Genomic DNA, 22,861 nt, shown 5'->3' with positions numbered 1-22,861 from the left:
GACTTCAGCCAGGTCACGATCTCGCGGTCCGTGAGTTCGAGCCCCGCGTCGGGCTCTGGGCTGATGGCTCGGAGCCTGGAGCCTGTTTCCGATTCTGTGTCTCCCTCTCTCTCTGCCCCTCCCCCGTTCATGCTCTGTCTCTCTCTGTCCCAAAAATAAATAAAAAACGTTGAAAAAAAAATTAAAATATTAAAATTTTTTGAAGTAGGATATCTAAATGTATACAGAAACACAAATGGTCAGGAAAAGCCAGAGCAATCCTAAAGAAGAAACTGGAGAATTGACCCTATTGGGTATTAATTAATACTTAATTTACAGCTATGGTATTTGATGGGGCACCTAGGTGGCTCAATTAAGCGTCCGACTTCAGCTCAGGTCACAACCTTGCAGTTTGTGGGTTCAAGTCCTGCAATGAGCTCTGTGCTGACAGCTCAGAACCTCGAGCCTGCTTCAGATTCTGTGTCTCCCTCTCTCTCTGCCCCTCTCCTGCCCGTGCTCTCTCTCTCAAAAATTAAAAAATAAATAAACAAACAAACAAATAAATAAATAAATAAACATTAAAAAAATAAATAAAATAAGCTTTAAAGCTATGGTATTTGAAACAATGTAGTATGGGACCAAAGATAGACAAACTGACAATAGAACAGGGAGCTTGGAAACCCACACATAAAGAGATACTTGAGGGGCACCTGGTTGGCTCGGTGGGTAGAGTGTGCAATTCTGGATCTCGAGGTTGTGAGTTCAAGCCCCACATTGGGTGTAGAGATTACTTAAAAATAGTAAAATCTTTACTATTAAAAAAGAAGATGCTTTATCACAAAGGTGAGACTGGTGAAGGAGAAAGAATGGTCATCTTTAATAAATGTATTGCTCAATTGAACATCCACGTGAAATAAATATTCTGAGCCCTTGCCTCACATGGTACATAAAAATCAACTTCATGTGGATTGTAGCTCTAATCGTAAAAGGTAAAATGATTAAGTTTTTAGAAAACGAATAGAAGACTATCTTCATGACCTTGGGGTAGGCAAAGAATTCTTAAATTCTAAAAGCATCGGGGCAACTAGGTGGCTTAGTAGGTTAAGCGTCTGCCTTCAGCTCAAATCATGATCTCATGGCTTGTGAGTCTGAGCCCCGCGTCAGGCTCTGTGCTGACAGCTCGGAGCCTGGAGCCTGCTTTGGATTCTGTGTCTCCCTCTCTCTCTACCCCTTCCCTGTTCACACACACACACACACACACTCTCAAATATAAACAAACAGTAAAATAAATTATAACTTCTAAAAGCATTAATCAAAAAGGAACAGAAAACATGGATAAATGGACTTTAGTAAAATTAAAAATCTTCCCCTTTCACCAAAAGATTGAAAGTGAAGAGGCAAGCCACAAAGGGGAAGATATCTGCAATACACGTATCTAGTGAGAACTTGTATCCAGAAAATAGAAATAACTCACAAATCAGTAAAAAGGTCATATATCCCCATTTTTTTTTAATTGAAAACAAAAAAAGACTTGGATGGGGGACTTTCCAAAAGAAGACTGTTGGGGCGCCTGGGTGGCTCAGTTGGTTGTGTCCAACTCGTGATTTTGGCTCAGGTCATTACCTCACAGTTTGTGAGATCGAGCCCCGTGTAGGGCTTTGCACTGACGGCTCGGGGCCTGCTTGGGATTCTCCCCCTCCCTGCCTCCCTCCTCCTCCCCCCCATTCAAAATAAATAAATAGACATTTAAAAAGAAGACAATTGTCAAATAGCCAATAAACCGCAAAAAAGGTGGTCAACCTGCCTGTTAGGGAAATGGGAAATGGAAATGAAAACCACAATATGGTGGGCATGAGGGTCAGAAGGGTACCGGGCTCAGGGCTGTCGGGAAGACTAACAGAAGCCAAGAATTGGCACAGCACTGAGATATCAGCCATGGCGGGTGCTATCTTATCAAGGATGCAAGGAGAGCATGCCTTTCATGCTGGGAAAGCAGGCGGCTTTCTTACCTCATGCAATCCTCCCACAGGCCTTCAAGGTGGGATTATTAGACCCATTTTATAGATGAAGGTATAGACTACCTGAAGCGGTAGGGGGTGAAGTCAGGAGGAGAGTGAGGGCTGACCGACCCCAGAGTCACCAAAGACAAGGATGAAATGTCCCAGCTTGACGAAGACCATCACAGGGTCCACCAAGTGTTCTGGGAAAACTCTGCAGGAGGGAGAGGGGCTGGAGGCTGAGGGAGAGCCCTGCACAGCCTTGCCTCATTGGGCCTTTTTGTTAATTTTATTTTTATTTATTTATTTTTCCTTTAAAGTTTAGTATTTTGAGAGAGAGAGAGAGAGAGCACGAAAGTGCAAGAAGGGCAGAGAGAGAGGGAGAGAGGGAGAGAGGGAGAAGGCTCCACACTGTCAGCACAAAGCCCGATGCAGGACTCGAACTCACGAACCGTGAGATCATGACCTGAACTGAAACCGAGTCAGACACTTAACTGACTGAGCCCCCCAGGTGCCCCGCCTTGGCCCTTCTTTTGCACCCTAGCTTCCCTGTGGGGCCTCTCTCAATCGTGGTACCAGCCACCCTCTCGGCTCCAGAGCAGTGAGACCCCACCCCTGGGACAGCCTCCCCTCCATCTCGGACCTCCCCCTGCTCTCCCTGCTCCCTCACACTCAGCCCCTCTGCCAGCCTCAACCCCCACATCAGCTCCCCCTCCCTCCCCACAGCCCCTGCTGCGGGAATACAAGTCAGAAAACACCGGTGAACAAATGGGCAGGCCCAGCTGTGCACATAAGGCCACCGCCTCCACATCCAGTCTGGCAAACATTTCCTAAGGCCCCCTGCTCCTATAGCTCATGCTTCTGGGGATGTCCGGCCCTTCCCTCTGTGTGCTCCCCACTCCTATACAGCTTCTTTTTTTTTTTTTTTTTTTTTAGATGTTTGTTTATTTTTCAGAGAGTGAGACAGAGAGAAAGAGAGAAGAACACAGAATCCCAAGCAGGATCCGCGCTGTCAATACAGAGCCCAGCTCGGGGCTCGAACCCACAAACCGTGAGATCATGACCTGAGACAAAGTCGCACGCTTAACCGGCTGAACCACCCAGGTGCACCCCCTTCACAGCTGCTGAAGCCCTGTCTAACGCCACCTCTTTTGTGACGTTTTCCTCAAACCTTCTGAAGCTGAATCAGTTCCTTCTTTCTTCGGGGGGGGGGTCCCCTCATTATTCTGTGTTGGAATTATTATGTCCAGGTCTGTCTCCTCCATCAGACTGGGATCCCCTCCCCCAGTGCCACCCAAGAGTAAGGAAACCACAAGACCATCTGTGACTATTCATGTGCTTCCGGCATTTGTGTAAGGTCTGGTGCACAGTAACTTCAGTAACTATTTGTGGGATGAATGAATGGTGAATGAATGAATGAATGAATGAATCCATCAAGAGAAGCCTAAGTGTCAGCAAGAAAACAACACTGGCTCTTGGACAAAAGGGGAGACAAGTATGAGAGAGAGATGAGGCCTCCAGGGTCATGGCTCAGCTCTCCTGACATCCCCTCCCTGACCTCTGTCCCTGCTTCCCACCTAGGACCCTGTCTCTTCTGGCCCCAGGAAGCCTCTGGATCTGACCACACTCCCCCACGCAGGGAGGTGTGACTTCTCCCAGCCAGCCCAGCCTGGCCCTCAGGGCCCCTCAGTGAGGCTGTTACAAAGTGTCTGGTTTCCCGTCTGCGGGCCATCTGTCCCTCCCCAGCAGGCTCACTGGCCCTTCTCCAGGGGGACACGAGGTCCACATTAGATCAGGAGTCCCCTAGGGGCAGAGAGAACAGCTCTGCGCCGCGTGGCTCGAGGGGGGCCTCTGATGTCCTGCGGAACCTGTGGTAATCCTCTCAGCCTCCGCGTCCACAGCTAGGAGCCGGCCCAGCTCGCGGGCTTACTGAGGGGCTCTCATAGATGGCACGTGCCAGCAGGCCAGGGACTTGGCTGCTCTGAAGGGCACGGCTGCCTGGCACACCAGCCTCCAGGCCCAGCTGCTCTGGGCCGCCTCCAGCTCACTAGGTCCTGTGCCTCACCCCCTGCCGGACCCCCCGGTGGCCCACTGTGCCCAGCGAGAGGTGGCAGGGTGTGGGAGAGGGGGCAAAGGCTCCGAGCAGGTCACTCGGCTCCAGCTGGGATTTGTCCTGTGACCTGTTTCCTTACCTTCAAAATGAGGAAAATAAGACAAACCTCATGGAGCGGCCGAGAGGTTTACAGAGTAGTGCCTGGACAGGGCCCAGCACAGCGGCTGGTGCAGAACAGGGTGCTCTGTAAATTGCCGCTGACGCACAAAGCCCCCCCCGCCTCCCGCCCCGGTCTCTGATCTGCTAAGCACAGAAGCAGCACCCATGGGGGCTACAGGACCACGTCCTTGGCTGGTGCTCAAGTACAAAAGGACTGGAGACGCAGAGCCCGGCGGCTACGGATCACGCTCTGGAGCCTCAGGGACGTGACTTCCGCCCTGGCTCTGCCACGTACCTGCTACGGGACCCGGGGCAAGGTGCCTCACCACTCAGAGCCCTGGTTTCCACATCTTCAAGATGGATATTAAGTTGTCACGTGTCAACACACTCAGTTGGCAAGTGTGGCAAAATGACCACTCTAGCGACCGTGACTTCTGGGGGCCAGATACTGTGTGAGGTGCCCTACCTGTGCAGCCTCGTGGAATCCCCGTGACCACAGTCATTCCTATCTCTGCCGTGCGACAGCCAGCTGGCAGAGCCTGTGCCCTCCCGTGTTTCAGCAGCGATTAGGCCGGTGACACCTTGGCCACAATCAGGATTGCTGGGTGCATGGGTCACATTCCCTGCTGGTCTGTGTGCGGTGTGAGCCAAGGGATCCTCCTCCTTCACTAGGACTGGGCTGGGGCACCGCTCAGGAAAGGCCCCTCCACCTACTGCCCCCCCCCCCCCACAGGGCCACTCACCAGAATGGTCGTGACCACCAGTGTCTTGTTGGCCAGTGTCTGCGACAGGTTGATGTCCAGGGTGGTGGCGTTCATGGCCAGGGTCCGGTTAGAGTACCATACCCCGATCTGGGGCAGAGAAGGTACCATCAGCACACGCCGGCCCTGCCCCCACCCCATCAGGACTCTGGAGCGTCCCCGGGTCTGCTCACCTCACGGTGGCCTTGCCGGGACTTCTCCAGGATGCGCAGGGTGTAGTTGGTCCTCTGCCCTTTGCTATTGAACTCGACCCGCCCGGTCAGCCCGTCATACTCTACCTAGCAGGGCGGGAGGCGGGCAGAGGGAGGGGTGGCAGGGGCCCAGACATAGGGCGGGAGAAGCCCAGAGAGGTGGAGACAGAGAAGAAGGAGACAGAGAAGAAGAAGAGAGGGAGAGGGACCAGGAAGGACCGTGGTTAAACGAGAAAGACAACACGCCAGCAAAAGAAAGGAGATGGGACAAAGATGCAGGGGGAGGGCAGTGCAGACAGGGAGAGGGAGGTCCAGAGGGGAGAGATGGAGGAGAGGAGGAAGAAGAGGCCCAGAGACAGCAGGAGGTGGGTGGGGTTGGTAGCGGGGGAGAGGGCAGAGGGGCCACAGGGTGGACACAGTTAGTGTCCCAGCCTGAGAAGGACGGCCCTGCCCCCTCGGCCCTCCCCGCTCCCAGCTCACCATGCGCAGGTAGTTCATGAGGCTGGTCCCATGGGGCCAAATATTGGCCGATGTACAGGCCAGCGGCTTCACACCGATCTCTTGGCTGCGGTTCAGCTCCCGGACGGCACTCACCACCACGTGCACGGCGTCAAACATCAGGGCCGCCGACAGCTGGGGTGGGGGGCAGAGGTAGAGCGAGGATGAGGAAGAGGCAGCTCAGGCAGGGGGCCCCAACGCCCCCGTGGTGCTACCCACAAGTCCTCAGACAACTGCCGTCTCTCCAGGAGCATGAAACGGTGCAGGTCGGCAGTAAGGACCGGCCTCTGAGTGTCTTTCTCAGGGAGTCAGGTGGCAGCAGGAAAAACGTGCATGCTGCCCGTAGCCTTGTGGGAATAGCTCCTCCTGAATCATGCAGCCCTGCGTCTGTTTGGGGACGGGCTGGATGGCCAGCCGCGTCACCTCCACAGGGGGATGCCGGTGGGCCTCAGGGTGTGCCCGGGAATCCGCATCAGCGTGGCTGATGCAGGATGCAGGGTGTGGGAAGAGGGCCACAGCCTGATTATGGCTGGGCGCACGTGTGTGGGGGCTGGACGAAAGTGCCTGTTTGTCTACACGCAAAGTGCCAGGGTGGGCGTGGCATCTAGGAGGCAGGCGAGCATAAGGGCTGTGAGCCTGCGCCTGGGAAGCAGGCGGCTCTGAGCTGGAGACCCGGCTCTCCTATTTCCTACGGGAGGCCCAAGTCCCCACCCTGCTCGGAACCTCAGTGTCCTCCCGTGTAAGATGGGGATGATTGTCATCTCTGCCTCCACAGGCTAACGTGGGTACCAAAGAAGGTAATACATGTCAGAGTTCAAAACTGCCCGGCACACAGTAAACGCTTGATACAAATTGGGCACCGAGCTGTGACTGAGGACATGGGGCATCTGTGTGTGTGTGTGTGTGTGTGTGTGTGTGTGTGTGTGTGTGTGTTTGCGGGAGTGTCTTCGCTGGGTTGGTGTGAAGGTCTGAATATCTGTGTTGTGTAGACAGCTGCAGAGGCACACACAAATGTACCTCTACCCACGTTATGTCTGCACCGCCTGACTGCATGGCTCAGTGTCCATGTGCGTTTCTATGCGGTAGGAGTGCCTTGGTATCTTGGCACAGGACTAAACGTCTGTGAACAAATACACCTAAGTGTGTACCTTTTGTATGTTTGCGTTTATTCAACATATATTATTGGACACCTACCCTGGGCCAAGCTGATTTAGGTGCTGGTGATACAAAGGTGAAGAAAACAGAAAGAAAACCCTACACTCATGGAACTTACGGTCTAGATATCCGTATCTGTACCTAAGCAAAACATAGAGCATTAGATATGCAAGGACAGGTACTGTGCAGAAAAATACAGTATGGAAGGGAGCTGATCAGCAGGGAGTTTCTCGTTTTTATGGTGGGGACCAAGAAAGGTCTTATAACTGAGGGAGTGTTTGAGCAATGACTTGGCAATGAGGGAGTGAGTCGCTAGTTCTCTGGGGAAGCACATATGAAGCAGTGGGAGAAGCAAGTGCAAAGGCCCTGGGGTGGGCATGTGCTAGGGCCATAGAGGCACCTGGAGGAGGCCAGTGTGGCTGGGGCAGCCTGGGAGGTACAGAGGAGGACACAGATCAGACTTATCTTGGGGCCACAATGTGAGGCCTCACAGTATGTACTTGGAAAGCGAGTGGGGGCGCTGGAGGGTTCTGGCACCATCTCACCAAAGTACAGAAGAAGTGCTCACCGCGGGACCTGGATAGGTGCTGGCTTCACAGTTCTCCCTCCAGGACATGTTGAGGCTGCGCACAAACTCAGGGTAGAAGGGATGTGAGGTGTTAAACATGGAGAAGCCCAGGATGTTGGAGGTGTCCTCCACGATCCCGTCCAGGTGCAGGATGGGGAAGTCCTGGGGCCAAGAAGAAGGGGTGAGGCCAGGGGCCAGGCCCCACATGGGGCAGACACCCTGGGAGGGGGGTGGGGGCCGGGGGGGGGCCACGTTGGGGTACGCACCATGGTGGTGAGGATGTATTTGTAAAACGCTGAGGTCATTCCCAGCTCTGAAGCCTGGAGGACATGGGGCAGCACAGAGGCGACAGGAGGGGCGGAGGCCCACAGGCAGAAGCGAGGAGACGCCAAGAGAGGAAGAGAGATTTAGAGACAGGCCTAGTGAAGACACCCATGGGAAACACAGTAACAGACACCCAGAGACGGAGACAGGGAGAAGGAGCTGTGCGGGGGCAGAGGGAGACCCTGCTCCCTGATGCTGCACCAGTGGACAGGCGACCTGGGTGGAAGGAAGGCCTTATTGGAGGAGAGAATGGCACCCCCAGATGCCCGCATCCCCCTGGAGGGCACTTACAAGACTGCCTTCTAGAGACAGACAGGCAAAGGGACGCCTTAGAAACAGGACAGGCTGGGAGGGTAACCTCAACTTTAAGCTTCTCCCCGTGCTGCCCCAAAGCCAAGGTGGGGCTGCTACTATGTGGGGCCCAGCTTGGTCACAGGCCAGATAAACCGCCCCCTGCCATCTTTACAGCACTTCGCAGCGAAAGGCAACCAACTGGAATCTCAAAATGCCTGTTTGAAGCCCCTTTCTTCACAGTCCTTGAGGCAAACAAAACTAGAAGGCCTCTCCTGCCACGGTGTCCGAGCCTGTCCCCACTACGGTCATTAGAACATTACATGGCACCAGCCAGCATCGGCCGAGTGGCAGGAGCTGTTATCGTGAGGCTCACAGCCCATTCCATGAGAGGAGAGTGACCACGGGTCCCTCGGCTTGGCTCGTGGGACCCCAGCCCAGGCCTGCCTGCCTTCCGAATATGAAACCTTTTCTCTAAAACTTCTTGCCTCAAGGGCCCTATGGATTCTGTCCATGCTTCTTCCTGTACACTACAATCAGTAGTGACATATGGTTTTAATTTAAAAAGAAAGAAAAAAGAAAACTGGAGAAAAATAAATAATACAGATTAGATTACGAGGACGAATTAAGAGCAGGGAAGCAATGAATGATTAATGAATGTGGGTCACTGCTGGAGGGTGTGTGGCAGGCCCCGGTGCTACCCCCTCCCGGGCGCCCTTGAGCCAGCCTGTTTAACTCCAGCTTCCTAATCCACAAAATGGTCATCACGCCTGCCCCGCAGCCTGAGTGGGAGCCAAATTAAAGAGTCCGTGCAAAGTGCCTCCACGCGGCAGGACGGGCACTCAGTGCAGATGACAGGGAGCTCCCCGCACCAGCATCTATTCTGGGCCAGGACCTGTCTGTCCCAAATGCTTCCCCACCATTCACTCACTACCCCTCACGGCAACCCACCGAGGCAGCAACTGAGCACAGAGAGGGGAGGCAACTGTCCAAGGCCCGACCACCGGTGCGACCGCGAAGTGGCCAAGCTGAGACAAACCTCATGATTATCATCCGCTCGTAGGAAGCGGGTCTCTACCGTGTGACCCCTGAGGCCCGTGGGCATTGGGCGACTTGCTCTGTCACCCAATGCTTCTGCCCCGACCCTGTAGAGAGACAGAGACTGGAGGACTCACTTTACGGAGGATGAGGTGGGAGATGGACGCATTGGCATCAATGATGATGGTGGACACCTTGTCATCGCGGATCTCCTTGAGCAGCGGCGTGGGGTCCCGGCTGTCATCCAGCATCCTCACTGACAGCGTCTCCTTGGAGATGAGGAAGCCACGCACTAGCTCCTCCAACCGCAAGAGGCCTGGGGGAGCAGGGGGGCCCGGGTTAGGGTCCCTGTAAGTGTTCCAGGGTGACTTCCTCCTCCTCCAGTGTAGGGAAACCCAGGAGAGAACGAGGGTTGTACTGACCAGAGCGTGGTTGGCTCTCTTGGGATACTGGGCCCGTGGACCCTGTGCTCGACCTCCACACACCTGTCCCCTGCCACCTTTCCGCCACTGGGATGTGTGACGGGGATCTCAAACTTCACTCACACAAGCCACATTTCCACTCCTCTCACCCAAGCCACCACCTGCCTGCCAGCCACTCAGGCCCAAACCCGGACAGCAGCCCGGCCTCCTCCCTCCCTCTCCCTCTCTCCCCCTCTCTCTCTCTTTCTCTCTCCCAGCTGCGCCCAACCCACCCAGGCTCTATCTGCAGAGTGCAGCAGACTCCACGTGCCGCACCACCGCCACCACCCTGGCCTAAGCCACTGCCTTCCCTCACCTGTTATGACAGCCACACTTGTCCCCACGTCCGTCCCCGTCACAGCAGCCACAAGCGCGTAGAGCAGATGTGTGCCTCCTCTGCCCCAAACCCTCTAACAGCTCTGGCCCATTGAGAGTGGAGGCCCGCATCCTCACAGCCCCCGGGCCCCACTCCACCCACCCACCCCTCGCCATCCCCTTGACCTGTCTCGCACACGCCACGGCCACGCTCCTGCCCTGTGGCCTTTACACTAGCTGTTCCCTCTTCTCCCTGGACCTCCATGCGGCTCCCTCCCTCTCCACCTTCAGATCTCTTACCCAAACATCACCACCTCGAGGAGGTGATCACCATCCCATCTCGAATGGGAGGACTTACTACTTCCTAGCTTCTCCCACAAGACAGCAGGCCTGACAAGGACAGGGGTTCTGGCCTGGCTCGCACACGCACCGCTCTAGCCCCAGGACCCAGAACAAGGTCTGGGCCGTGGCAGGTGTTCAGTAAATACCTTTTGAAAGACGAGTTTCTCCTGGAAGTTACTGAGCACGGCCCTCTCTCTTTTTCCAGCTGTGCACCCCACCCACAAACCCACCGGCCTTCCGGACATCTCCACTTGATGGTCTCCGAGACGCCTCGACCCCAACTGCACCTCCACCTGACCGTTCTGTCCTCCTCCTCCTCCTCCTCAGGCGGAACCCAGTCACCACAGCGACGGCGCCCTCTCCCTTCCCTCGTGGCTCCTCAAACCCATCCTGGCCTCTCCGGCCTGCCACCACCACCAGATACCTAACCAGTGCCCCTTCTCTCTGCCCGTCTCTGGCCTCCCGGCCATAGCTCGTGGCATTCTCCAGTCAGTTCTCTCTGCTGCAGCCAGCGCTCTTCCTGCGACACACACCCGGCCTGTCCCCTGCCCCGCCCTGCGTGGGAACCTTGCACCACCGCCATCATCTTCGGGCAGAGGTGCAGGGCCCTGCGTGGTCATGCTTCCTGCACGCGCTGCTCCCCTGTTCCCACACTGGACACCGGGCTCCCTGGAAGCATCCTTGAGCCTCTCAAAGCGGCCACGTTCCCTGGGCCCTCGGCCCCCGCCCTGCCACACCCTCCCCTCTTCCTGACCCCAACTCCTCCCCAACCTTCAGGTCCAGCTTAGAGGCCCCTTTCTCGGGGACACGGGATCTGAACTTTCAGACCCGGGTAGGATTCCCTTCTACGTGCTCCGACGGCACCCCGCCTGCCCGCTGACAGAGTATGGATCACTCTGCATTACAACCGCTCGGCCACAGCATCCCCCACGGACCCTGGAGTCCAATCCGGGACCACACCTAGTGCGGAACCGCCAGGGCCTCGCAGGGGCCTGGCACATAGGTGCTAGTTACTATCTGCTGACTAAATGGTCTCTCGGGGGAGGTGGGGGGGTCTGGGTTCCTGACGGGGAAGGATGGTGGGGACCAGGGGAGCCTGTGCCGTGCGGGAGACCAGATCTCTTGGGCAGGGGAGTTTGGGGGAATAAAAACAAGACACCCAGTTCTCCCTCACACTCGGCCTTGGCGCAGATGAGGCTGGCCGAGGGGTAGTTGAAGGACTTGAGGATTCGGGAGACGGCCAGGCTGACGTCCTCGTTACTGGGGTACAGGCTGACGGACGCGAAGCGCAGGTACTGCAGGCGGGGTGTCTCCTCGGGACCCACCTTGATGTGGGGGATCTGGACAAAGAAGGAGGCTTTGCTTCTATCCTGCGGCCTCCTACCCAGCCTCGCCTCCCAAGGACCCACCCCTGCCCTGTCCCACACTCTGCTCACCTCCTTCTCTCCACAGATATGGCTCACGGTGGAAGCAGACGCAGGGCTGGACGAGGGCCCCAGGACGGACACGACCCCCTTGGGCAGGATCTGACACACTGCGAGGGGTGGAAAGAGACCGCAGTCAGGGACCTTCCTCTCCGTCCCCACCTGGCCCGGGAGCACATCCGATCCTTGGAGCTGCCCGATCCCCCTTGGCCGCCCCAGACCCAGAGGACCAATCCCCGGTCCCACCCACTGCAGTGGACAAGACAGAGACAAATGGGGAGAAATGGCAAGAGGGATGGGTTAGACCATGAGAGAAACAAAGAAAGAACAAAGAGGAAAAACCAGGGACCTCCTGGCTGCAAAGCCAACGCCCGGCTCCTCAGCCTCTGTCTCACTCCTCCTTTCCAACAACGCCTCACAGCCCCTCCACCCCACAACCACAGCGAGGGCCCCTCTCCACCCCACATCCCAAACACCGCTCTCCTGTGGCTTTCGTTTGCTCCTCTTTCTTCTGTGTTTTTTTTTTTTTTTTTTTTTTTTTTTTTTCCCCTTGAACTTGCACGCGTCTCAAAGACTGGGAGGCAGAAGCTGTTTTTTCTGCCTGCCCGGTGCCCATTCTCATGGCAAAACCCTAACTTCTCCTCAGGGAACCATATGTTTCCCAGGACGGGCGGCCACCCAAGCCAGGATCACAGAACCACACTGTCCTGGCCACAGTGATTGGTTCAGAGATGGGGACGGGCTCAAAGCAGGCCATCGAGAGCCTTCCCCAGGTTTCTGCTACAATTATTACGTAGTTTGCTAAACAGGTAAGATGTAAGCTTTGAGCTACTGGGGCCGTCTTGCCACCAGTTAGGGAGGGTATTCCTGAAAATGAACCCAACTTAGAGGAAAACAGGACCCACGGATGAAGACAGAGAGCTTCCTGGGACATGATATGAGTGCCTGGATCTAACCATGCCTGAAATAGTCCTGGGACATCATTTGAGTACCTGGATTTAGCCATGCCTGAAATTAGTCCTTAGGCCTTTTCGTATTATAAGCTGATAAATTCTCTTTTTCCCTTAAGGCAGACTGAGTGGGTTTCTGCCACATCCAACTAAAAGCATCCTAACTAAATGCCTTACCTTCCTCTAAACTTGATTCTTCTGTGCCTTCCACATTACTGAAGGCCCCGTTTGTGCAGACCAAATATCTAGAAACAATCCTTGCCTTTAATCCTTCTCTCAATAGACAAATTAGTCACCAAGTCCTGTCTCTTTTGTCCTCAAATTTTCTCATATCTTTCCCCTTCTCTCCCCTGCCCTACTTTTTAGGGCTCTCAACTCAGGCATGCCAACTCAGGCATGATCACCCAAATCTAGCCTCCAGATTCACCTTCCAGAAGCCCGCTCCCTGACCTAAACCCATTGGTGGCTCCCTTCTGCCTACAGGTGAAGGTGACATCTTTTAGCCTGCCACTGTCGCCTCTCTGAACTGGCCCGCCATTCTGCCCAGCCTCACCTCCCACTGCTGTCACACTTCAGCCCCAAAGTCTCTCATGATCTCACCAAGCATGTCCTGAGTCCAGGTAGCCAGGACAGGTTCAACCCCACACCCTGTTCTTTGGCTCCATATATCCCCCTCCTCTGCTCCAGCTCCAGACTATAGCATATGCCTGGAACACCATTTACCTCCTCACCCTCCATCCCAGCTTCTCCCAGTTTGTGTTCTGTGCTGCGCCAGTCAGAAAAGTACAAGAAACACTGTACCCCATTCTCCCTCTCGCTAATATGAAACACACGTGAATATAACAAAGGCTCTGATGAGGCCTGTAAGAAAGAAAACCAATCTAAAACACATTGAAGACAGCATCTCCTGAGGTATACGACCCCAACGCATTTGTTCAAGAGATACCCATTAACATTTGCTCAGTCTGTCAGTATCCGACAAATACTCATACACCCCTACTATGTGGCTCCTGTTCTACAGGGCATACTTTGAGCAATGCCACTTTTTCTATATCCTGCTTGCCTTTCAGACCTCAGAACTTTGGTTTAGCCTTCTCCAGAATGCTTTCACTGTTCCTGCCCCTGAGGCTCCCTGGCCTCACTGTCCAGGCCCCTCATTACTCAGCTCTGGGCACTGTGTCCCCAGCCAGCCATGAGTTTATCTTTCAAATGAGGCTCTCAGCTCTTACAAGGCAGGACCAGGGCTGGCACCCTCCCTACCTCCCCATGCTCGGCAGCACCATCTCTGGAAAGGAAAAAGCAGAGCAGACATGAAGGAAGGGGCAGGTGGAGCTAGAAAGAGACAAAGCAAGCAAGCTGAGGAGGCCAGGAGCTGAGGGACAGACCGAGGGCTACCAGCCTGCCCTGCCTCACCCCACGCCCCCTGTGGCCCTGCTCACTGGTGTCCGTGGTCTCGTACTGGCTGTCCCGCTGAAGCTCAAAGATGTCTACTTCCACCCGGGCCTTGGCTGGGACTTCGATGATCCCGTTGATCTGCTCCCGGGCCAGAGCCAGGGCCAGACGTTCGCCGCGGCCACACACTGTCTGGTCGTCCAGGATTGCAGCTGAGGGGACACGGGGGTTGGGGACCAGACTCCTGGGTCCTGACAAAGGAGAGGCTGGGGTCCTGGACTCCTGGGCTCTAAGGTAGGGGTGGGGATGCTGATATGGGTCTAGACTCCTGAATCTAAGGTTGGACACAGCTGGAGAACTGGACTGCTGGGTCCGGGCAGGGGGAGAAGGCACTGGGGGCTGCTGTTCCCTGTTGCTGAGGAAAGCTGAGACCTGAAGCCCAGATTCCCCGGGTCCTGAGGGATGGGCAGGCTTGGGAGGGTCTCTGCAGAGGCGGGGCAGGGGCTGTAGGGCCTCACCCATGCGCAGTGATGAGAGCACCTGGCAGCTGGGGCTGGCGAAGGCAACAATCAGCAGCAGCAGCAGCTCAGCCGGCATCTTCCTCCCCTCCTCATGGGGACGCAGCTACCGCGGCCCCCACTCGCCACCTGCAGGGAGCCCCCCACCCATGGGGAGATTGCTGAGGTGGGGGCCTCAGAGCCCTTTGGAGGACTGCTAGATGGGGTGGTGACCGGAGACCCCGGGACATTGTGAGTGAGCGCTGAAAGGCCCTGCCCTTGTCAGAAGCTGACAACACCAAAGGCATTGATACGAAGGAAGCTCAGGCTCTGAGGAGCACTACCGGGGAGGAGCTCACGGCACTGAGTGGGACAGGCATGGCTAGAGGACACTCACAGCTACCAAAATGGGAGGGATCTCAAGTAAGAGCAAATTCCAGGGACCATCCCCACCCCAGTAGGAAACCAGGAAGTGCCACCCCCCACCCAGTCCCGCCCCTGTCTCTGGGCAAGCAGTGGTTACTAGGCAACAGAAACTGGCTGGAGAGGATGCGGTGGTTGCTAGGCAACCCCATCCCAGGCCTCACTTGCCACTTTCCTGACGTCCCTGGTTCCCACAATCCCGTGGGGAGAGTGGCCTGGACATCCGGGGTCTGGAGGGGAGAGTATCCGGGAGTTAAGGAAACTTGAGGAGAGAGGGAATGATGGAGAGAGACAGAGACACACGTGGAGACACACAGACGGAGACAGATGGATGGACCCGAGGCAGCTAAGGAGCTAAAAAAAAAAAAGGAAAGAAAGAAAGAAAGAAAGTAAAAGAGAAGACAGAAACAGGGAGACAGAAATAGGAAGAGAGGCTTAGAGAAAGAAAATACAAAGACACCCAGGAAAGGAGAAAGAGAAAAAACAGACAAAAATACAAGGGAACAAGAAGAAGACAGGGGGAACAGAGATGAAGAGGACAAAGGAGTTTCTGGGTAGGGAAGGACAGGACTAGGAGCAAGGAGGAAGGATGAGGCAGGAAGGCAGGGAGCCACGGAGACGGAGGAAGGTCAGGGTGGGGAGAGGAGCATAGGGCAGGCAGCAGAGAGGGAAATCAAGGCATAAGAGAGACACAGAATAGAACAGGAAATACAGAGAACGGAGAGAGGACACAAGCCCACTTGAGATGCCACCAGAGAGAGCTGGAAGGGAAGAGTAAGGCAGGGAGTCTGCTGTCTGCCAAAGCAGGTGCCAGACTACAGCCCCCCACCCTGCTCAGGGGAGCTGAGGATTAGGGGGAGACAATGCATCTTTGCTTCCCAGAACGGCTCCAACCCCAGTGAGTTAGAGTCCTCCAGGTACCCCAGCCTTCTATGGGGCAACCCCCAGGCAGGGATGAGTTTGGCTGGATGCACGGCTTCTCCTGGCCGAGAGCCGTGCCCCAAGAGAAGGGGCGTTGGGCTTCCAGGAGAGAGCATTACTGTGAGGCCCAGAGTGCTGTGAGGTGAGCCTAGGGGTCTCATTGCACCCCACCTGATCCCCATGGATGGAGGGCTTAAGGTAGTGAGACAGCAGAATGAAACCTGCCAGGGAAGGGTAGAGGCACAGTGCAAGATTTTGGACCATCCTTCTGGCCAGGAAAACCTAGGCCATGGCAGCAGGAGACCCAACAGTCTCTGCTCTGCCCCTGACTCCCACATGACCTTGAGCAGCTCCCTCTCTCAGGGCCTCTGGGAAAGGCAGGCTGAGGGGTGGGAGGGCATCATGGACAGGCTGGGGGCTGCAGATGGTAATCCGGATCTACAGTGAAGACTTCAAGGGTGGAGGAGCAAGGGAAGTTGGGGGACCAGGAAGAACTCTCAGGGGGAGGATTGTGGAGGGCGGGGCTTGGAGAGAGGCAAGAGTTGAAGGGGGGTCATCCCGAGACATCAGGGGCTTCTGGGGACAAACCAGGGAACAGAGACTAGAGGACAGGGAAGATGGAGGGAGAGACAGGGACCAGAGGGCAGGGTCCCACAGGTGGCAGACATGGGTGGGAGCAGAAACACAGAGTGTAGGGCCAGGGTCTGGGACAGCACATGGACAAAGACATACAGGAAGGCCCAGACAGAAAGACAGACAGACCGAAAAGAGGTACCTGGGGCTAAATGAGAGAGAAGGACCCACACAGGTCGCCTAGAAGTGAGACACCAAAGGAAACGGAGACAAGACAGAGAGCGCGAGGTAGCAGAGGCAGGGAATCGGGCAGGCCTGAGCCCCACAGGCCCAGACACTTAGGCAAAGCCAAATAAAGGTGGAAGCACAGCAGCCAACCAGGCAGAAGGAGCCGAGTGAGGGGCCCTGCCAGGGGAGGCAGACAGACAGGAAGGCAAGACATCACCAAGGTGAGAAGGCAAATCGGTGAGACAAGTGGGGTGAGGGAGAGGGCAAAAACACAAGAACACAACAGGTGCAAAGACTGCAGGAAGGGGAAAAATCCGCAAAACTCTGCAAAGGAAGAGAGCTAGTTGGAAAGAGAGCCGGAGAAAATGTATGCAGGAGCCACACAGCAGATCTAGAGAAGAGGGAGGGGCGAGTGGGGCAGACACACACTAGAAGGGGCGGTGAGGGCCAGGGAGGGAAATGGAGGCAGGGGGAAAGAGCGAGGGGCACAGGCAGGGACAGGGTGAGTGCCCACATAAGGGGGCCAGTCCACACAGAGATGCACCCACCAGGGTGTCTTGAGGAGGTGGTCAATCCCGGAGCCCACAAGCCCCGAGGCATGGGGAGGGATGAGGACAAAAAGGCCAGGCCAGGATGTAGAAGTGAGCAGAGGATGGGGGGTGAGTGAGACCACCAAGGAAAAGACAAAGTAGACCACAGAGTGGCTGCAGCTGAGGAGAAAGGAGCCGGACCCAGAGTGGATCTGGGGGAGGAAAGCAGAAAAGTGAACAGGAAGACAGGCTCCGAGTGCAGGGGCAGAGGAGGACAGGGGAGCAGGGGCACAGGCAGAGCAAAGCGTGGATGGAGACAAGTGGATAGAGGGCCAAACCTGTGGGTGCTTCCAAAAGAGCCAGACGAGATGCAGGGGAGTTTTGAAAAAGGGAGAGAGAGAGAGAGAGAATCAACAGAGACACAACAAGAAAGAGTTAGGCTAACAGCAAAGGAGAGAGAAGTTGGACAGAGTCAGAGAGAGGCCTGAGAGACGCATGAAATGGAGATGGAAAAAAAAGGAAAGACATTTCCAGGAGACGGACAGCGGATGGGACAGGGATGGCAGGCAGAAAGGATGAGGAAAGAAGAGAGGCGGAAACAGAGGGAGAACAGAGCCGGTCACCGGTCGCCGTGGGACCGCGGCTGGAGAAAGCAGGGGCGGAGACTGGCCAGGAGTCCCAGAGAAGGAGTGAGCCCGCAAGTAAGAGCCAGGCAGCCCCTCAGGACCCCAGGGGCTGGGGACAAGGCTGAGCTGTGCACCCAGAAGAAGGGTGAAGAGAGGCTGAGGTGAACAGAGGTTGGGAGACGGGGGAGGCACAGGGCAGGCCCCTGCTCGTGGAGGGGGGCAGGGGGAGGTGGGGGCCCCACCAGACGGTCGTGAGCCCAGCCTTCCAGGACCCAGGCTGGCCCGAGCCCAACCCCCGCCCTGCAGACACTCACGGATCCTGGTGGGACGGAGGGCTGGGCTCCCTCGAGGCCCGAGAAAGACAACGGGGAGATGCTCTGGCGCTGGGTGGTGGTGTGGCCGGGGGCGGGGGGGGGGGGGGGAGAGGGCAGTCCACGGGGCCCCCTCCCCCGCCTCCGGCAGTGGCCCCCAACTAATCCAAAACGGGGGCTCCCCGGAGCGGGGAGGAAGGACAGGTGGAAGAGGAGAGGGCGGGCCAGGGAAGGGAGGAAGGGGAAAGGAGAAAATGGAGGAGAGAAGGGGAGAGAGGAGAGGGAGAAGGAGCAAATGGAGGGGAAGGAGGGAGGAAAGGAGGAGAGGAAGGTGAAAACGGAAGGGAGGGGGGCACAGGCAAAGCCGGGGGAGGGGGAAGCCGGCCCAGGAAAGGGCCCCCGCCCCCTCCCCTAGCCGGGCCGGCCTGGGGGGGCCACGGGGGGCGAGGACTGGCTGGAGACAAGGAAGCCGGCCATCAGGAGGAGTGGGGGAGGGGAGGGCTTGATTGGGGGGAGGGGGCCACCCCTTCCCCCCTCCCCCCTGGAGCCTTGGCCCTGCCCTGGATGAGGCAAGGGCCTGGAGTCCTCAAGCCCTCAGCCCCCACGGGAAAAGCATGCCAGGGGCGGACAGAAGCCGAGGGGTGGAGGGGCTGGGGAGGACGGGGTGTTGGGAGACCCGGAGAGCCGAGAAGGGGGCAGGCGGCGAGGTGGAGAGATGGGGAGGAGGGAGAGGAGGAGGGAGGGAAGGATGGAGAGGAGCAGGTGGAAGAGGAAGGCAGAGGAGGGTGGGGTGTCCCGGGGGCGCCCGGTGCAGGGCCTCAGTGGGAGGGCCTGGCCACGGACTCCTGGTCCCCTGTGAGGCGCAGCCGCCGGCTCTGGGTCCCCAGCTGGGCCTGCCTCCCTGCTGCCGGCCACCGCCGCCACCGCCACTGCTGCCACCGCCACTGCCGCCAACACTACCACCACCACCACCACCTCCGCCGCCGCCGCCGCCGCCACCACCTCTCCTTCTCCCCTCTGAGGCCGCCGCCTGCCTGCCTGCCTGCCTGCCCGCCCGCCGCCCGCGCTGGGTCCTGGAGCGCGGGGCGGGGGGGAGAGAGATGAGGGAGGGAGGGAGGGAGGGAGGGAGGGAGGCAGGGAGGAGGGCGGGCAGGAGGAAGGGAGGGCAGCAGGCGGAGAAAGAGGAGGGAAGGGAGTGGGGGGGGAGGGGGAGACCGTATTGGTCGGGGCTGGGGGGCCTGCGAGGAGAATGCTGATGAGGGGAAGGCGCTGCATTGGATGGAGGGCCCACCCCTGGGCCACCCCCTCCACCACCATGCCACCGCCCTGCCCAGGAGCCCACGGAGATGAGAGGCAGGGAGACCTGAGGAGAAGGCTATGGAGCTGGGGGGAGAGGGCTACAGAGATGAAGAAAAATGCAGAGGAAAAGCAAGACAGCCATCAAAACTCACAGAGGTGGGCCAAGGTCCACAAACCCCACAAGGACAAGAACAGGGGAAAAGCCCAGATAAAAAAGAGAAAAGCCTATGGAGGCATGGGAGCAGACCAGAGACAGCGACGGACCTCAGAGATGAGGGCAGCTGGTGGACAGAGAGAGAGTCCCCCAGGAAGACGGAGAGAGGCCCATGAGAACAGAAAGCACTCCCTGGACATAGGGAGTGGTCCACGGGGACAGGAGAAGGCCACGGACAGGAGGAGAGGCCCGCAGAAATGGAAACAAGAATGCATATCATAGAGACAGGGAGGCGGGCCAAGCAAAGTGGGAGAAGGTCACAGAAATGGGGATAGGTGGGCACAGATACCAGGAACCCGTAAACACAAGGACGTGTGGACACAAGAGGTCCCCTAAGGCGGGAGCAGCCAACTCCTGGAGACAAGGGAGAAGCCCCCAGAAGTAGAAATAGCCCCATGGAGGAGAAGGGATGGGGCGGCAAGTATGGGAATTCTCTATAATGCACAGAGACGTGATGCACCCAAGACATGAGCGGGTGGGGCGAAGAGGCCTTCCTTCTCTAGCTACCACTTGAGCAGAGAGGCAGTGGGAAAGGGCAAGGAACTGGAGGGCAGAGCCAGAAGTGGGAGACTCCCTTCCAGGGAGCCCACTGCAGCATCTCAGAGGGAGCTGAGCAGGACAGGGGGATGGAAGACAGAAGCAGTGACACAGATCTCGGAGTGGGGGTGGGTGGTGCACGGCTGGGTGGGGGGGTGAAATTTGGGGGGAAGGAACATGACAGTTGGCGCTGAAGGCTGAGCCCGTGACTCACCACCACCCCCAATGCTCGTGATGGGGAGGAGACACTGACACACTCACGTGCAGCCCCCCAGCACACGTGACCATATGCCTTTCTCACACACACACACACAGCACATGGCAACCCTTACACCAGCTGAGCATAGGAAGCCCTCATCTCATACGGAGCATCCCTGACATACGTCTGACACATATACGGCATCCTGAAGGACCACCAACTTTGCATACACTTCCTCACCCTACGTGGGCAACACCCATGGTCCCCCAACACCCACCCTCAGCTCCAGCTAAGCCTGAAAGCCCAGACTCATGCCAGCCTATAGGCCTTTGTTTATGCAGGGGCCCCCCCAAAAAAGAATGCCTATCCTCTGTAAAATAAACCTACCCCAGAAATCTAGTCCCATGCCACCACCTGCACAAAGACTGACCCAGGGCTCACCCTACTCATGTATCATCAGAAGAGAAAGATCCTAGTCAACCCAGATAAACTGGAAAGTCCAAGCAGAAGGTCTGAGCAGAAAGGGGCCTGACACGCCAAGCTGGACCCTTGCATTTTCAGGCAGAAAAGGGAGCTTTGGCAGGAGTGAGAACCTGCCCAGGTGCACGGGGCCTATCAAAGCCTGAGTCTAACTTCCGGGTTCTCTGGCTCCCACCCCAGGGGATTTCACCCTGATGGCAAACGCAGATTACCAGCTTTGGAGCTCACATATTCCCACCAACTTCTTTCTTCTGCTTCTTGCATTCATCCATTCAACATGCCCCGCAGGACAGGACATCCACCTGCCAGGCAGTAGAGCCTGGGGGGGGGGGGGGGGGGGAAAGAGCATAGACCAGGAGTCAACTCCTGGGTTGGAACCCTGGCTCTGTCTCCTCCAAAGGACAGGCAAGCTACTTCTCTGGGCTTCTTGAGGTCCTAATGAAAACAATTCCCACACAGCTTTTACTCTGTGCCCCACAACTATGAGGCAGGGGTTAGGGCCTTCATTTCACAGATGAGGAAACGGAGGCACAGAGGATTTAGCTTGTCCAAGACAACAGCTGGAAATGGCAGGGTCAGGATTTCAATCCAGACAGCTTGGTATAATTATATTGGCTTGGTGTTAGGGATTTCAACTTAGTGGAAAGTTAGAACAGCCAGTTAGAAATCAACTGAAGGACACCACAAAGGTGATGGCCGAGAAGTCACACCTAGGTCCTACTCAGTGCTTGGGAGTCCCTCAGTAGCTTTTAGCTTCAGGAAGGTAATGACCAACTCCTCGAGACTTAGTTTACTCCTCTGAGAAATGGGGTGGGAGGGGGGGAAGCAGTTAGTACAGAGAATCTCTTGAAGCTCCTGTCCTTGGGTTGGTTCAGAGGGTAGCTCTGGAACGTAACAGTGCGAGGCCAACGCCCTGAGGGCCAAAGGGGGAGAGTAGTGATGGCCAGAACCCCTGGGTCAGCGCAGAAGGAAGGCACCTTGGAAGGAAGCAGAGTCCGTCTCCTACAGGGTCACTTTCTGCAGGTTTTCATCCTAGTCGTCCTTCAGGTTTTCTCCCCCCACCCCGCCCACACTCCCCGTTTCTTAAATGAAACTCTCTTTGCTTTTCGTTTTTCCCCATTTCCTCCCCTCTCCTTCAGGTTTTCCTTGTTCCCTCAGATTCCCTCGCTCCTCGCTTCTCCTTTGACATTTCCCTTCCCCCCCTTCCTCAAGAGTCCGCCGGCTTCTCTCCCCTTCCTTCTTGATGCTTCCGTTCCTCTTTTTAATGAAGCGAGTCTGGAGCCTCAGTTTCCCTTTTTACTCCCTCCATGTGCTCGCTGCTGCAGTTTCCCCTCCCCATTTCGCGCTGACTGATGATGCTTCACTTTCTCCGTTCGCTCCGCCGCGGTTCCAGTGCCACAGTTCCTCCGCCCCCACCCTCTGGGTGTCGTGTGCCTCAATTTTTCCGACTTCCCTACTCGACCCCGACCCGACTCCAGCCCGGCGCCCCCAAGATGGCGCCCGCAGTCTCGCTCCGCCGCCTGACGTCACCGCGCGGCCCTCCCTTCTTCAGGCGTCAGGCGGAGTCGACGAGGACCTGGAGGAGGCGCATCCTCCAGGGGGCTTAAGGGGGCGGGCACTATCAACCCCGGGGCTGGCCGGTGAGGGAACATCGCTAGAGGATTGGTTGGGCACTGCGAAGGATCCCGACGATCCATACTATTGGCCCAAGGCTCAGAGACGTGAGCGTCGATTGGTCGAACGGCAGGAGCCAGTCAGGCGCTGATTGGGCGCGTTCGGCCGTTCGCGGAGCGGCCGAGAAGGAAGGTAGGCGGGGCGTTGCTGAGGGCGATTGGGGGCGAGAGCGAGGCTGCGGAGCAGACGAGAGGCTACGGCGGGAGCTAGAGAGGGCGCAGCGCTAGGGTGGCCGCGCGAGGGGAGCTGCGGCCCGGGCCTGGGCCCGGGGCGTGCGAGACGGCGGAGGCGGGTGAGTGCGGGCGGGCGCGCGGAAAGCCGGCCTGGCTCCCCCTCCCCCCCTCCTGGCCTCCCCGTGCCACCCCGCCTGCGCACTGAGGGCCGGAGGGGACGCGCGCCGGGCGGGGAGGGCGGAGCGGCACCAACGGCCGGCCGGGCGCGCGGGCGGCGG

General features: G+C 57.1%; 2 protein-coding genes across 4 annotated transcripts in view; one reads left to right on the top strand and one right to left on the bottom strand.

The window, feature by feature from the left end:
• GRIK5 (glutamate ionotropic receptor kainate type subunit 5) overlaps nt 1–18,283 on the bottom strand; it is a 109,088-nt gene extending 90,805 nt beyond the window's left edge. Inside the window, exons 1-11 of the mRNA XM_040457916.1 lie at nt 18,011–18,283; nt 14,417–14,545; nt 13,946–14,110; nt 11,569–11,666; nt 11,307–11,472; nt 9,152–9,330; nt 7,628–7,681; nt 7,362–7,523; nt 5,621–5,773; nt 5,123–5,227; nt 4,932–5,039 (exon numbers count right to left, since the gene is read on the bottom strand). Coding sequence (XP_040313850.1) covers nt 4,932–5,039; nt 5,123–5,227; nt 5,621–5,773; nt 7,362–7,523; nt 7,628–7,681; nt 9,152–9,330; nt 11,307–11,472; nt 11,569–11,666; nt 13,946–14,110; nt 14,417–14,495 — 1,269 coding nt within the window. The 5' untranslated portion in view covers nt 14,496–14,545; nt 18,011–18,283. The remainder of the gene's footprint in view (nt 1–4,931; nt 5,040–5,122; nt 5,228–5,620; nt 5,774–7,361; nt 7,524–7,627; nt 7,682–9,151; nt 9,331–11,306; nt 11,473–11,568; nt 11,667–13,945; nt 14,111–14,416; nt 14,546–18,010) is intronic.
• Nucleotides 17,749–22,861, top strand: part of ZNF574 (zinc finger protein 574) — a 10,782-nt gene continuing 5,669 nt past the window's right edge. The window contains exon 1 of one of the 3 annotated variants that reach the window (XM_040457226.1): nt 17,749–17,771. The gene's annotated coding sequence lies outside the window, so the exon portion shown is untranslated. The other 2 variants (XM_040457224.1, XM_040457220.1) reach the window with 2 other exon arrangements.

Source organism: Herpailurus yagouaroundi, unplaced genomic scaffold (assembly GCF_014898765.1).
Source record: "Herpailurus yagouaroundi ecotype Mexico unplaced genomic scaffold, PumYag 220, whole genome shotgun sequence".
Lineage (NCBI taxonomy): Eukaryota > Metazoa > Chordata > Mammalia > Carnivora > Felidae > Herpailurus > Herpailurus yagouaroundi.
This window is presented reverse-complemented; position numbering and strand designations above follow the sequence as displayed.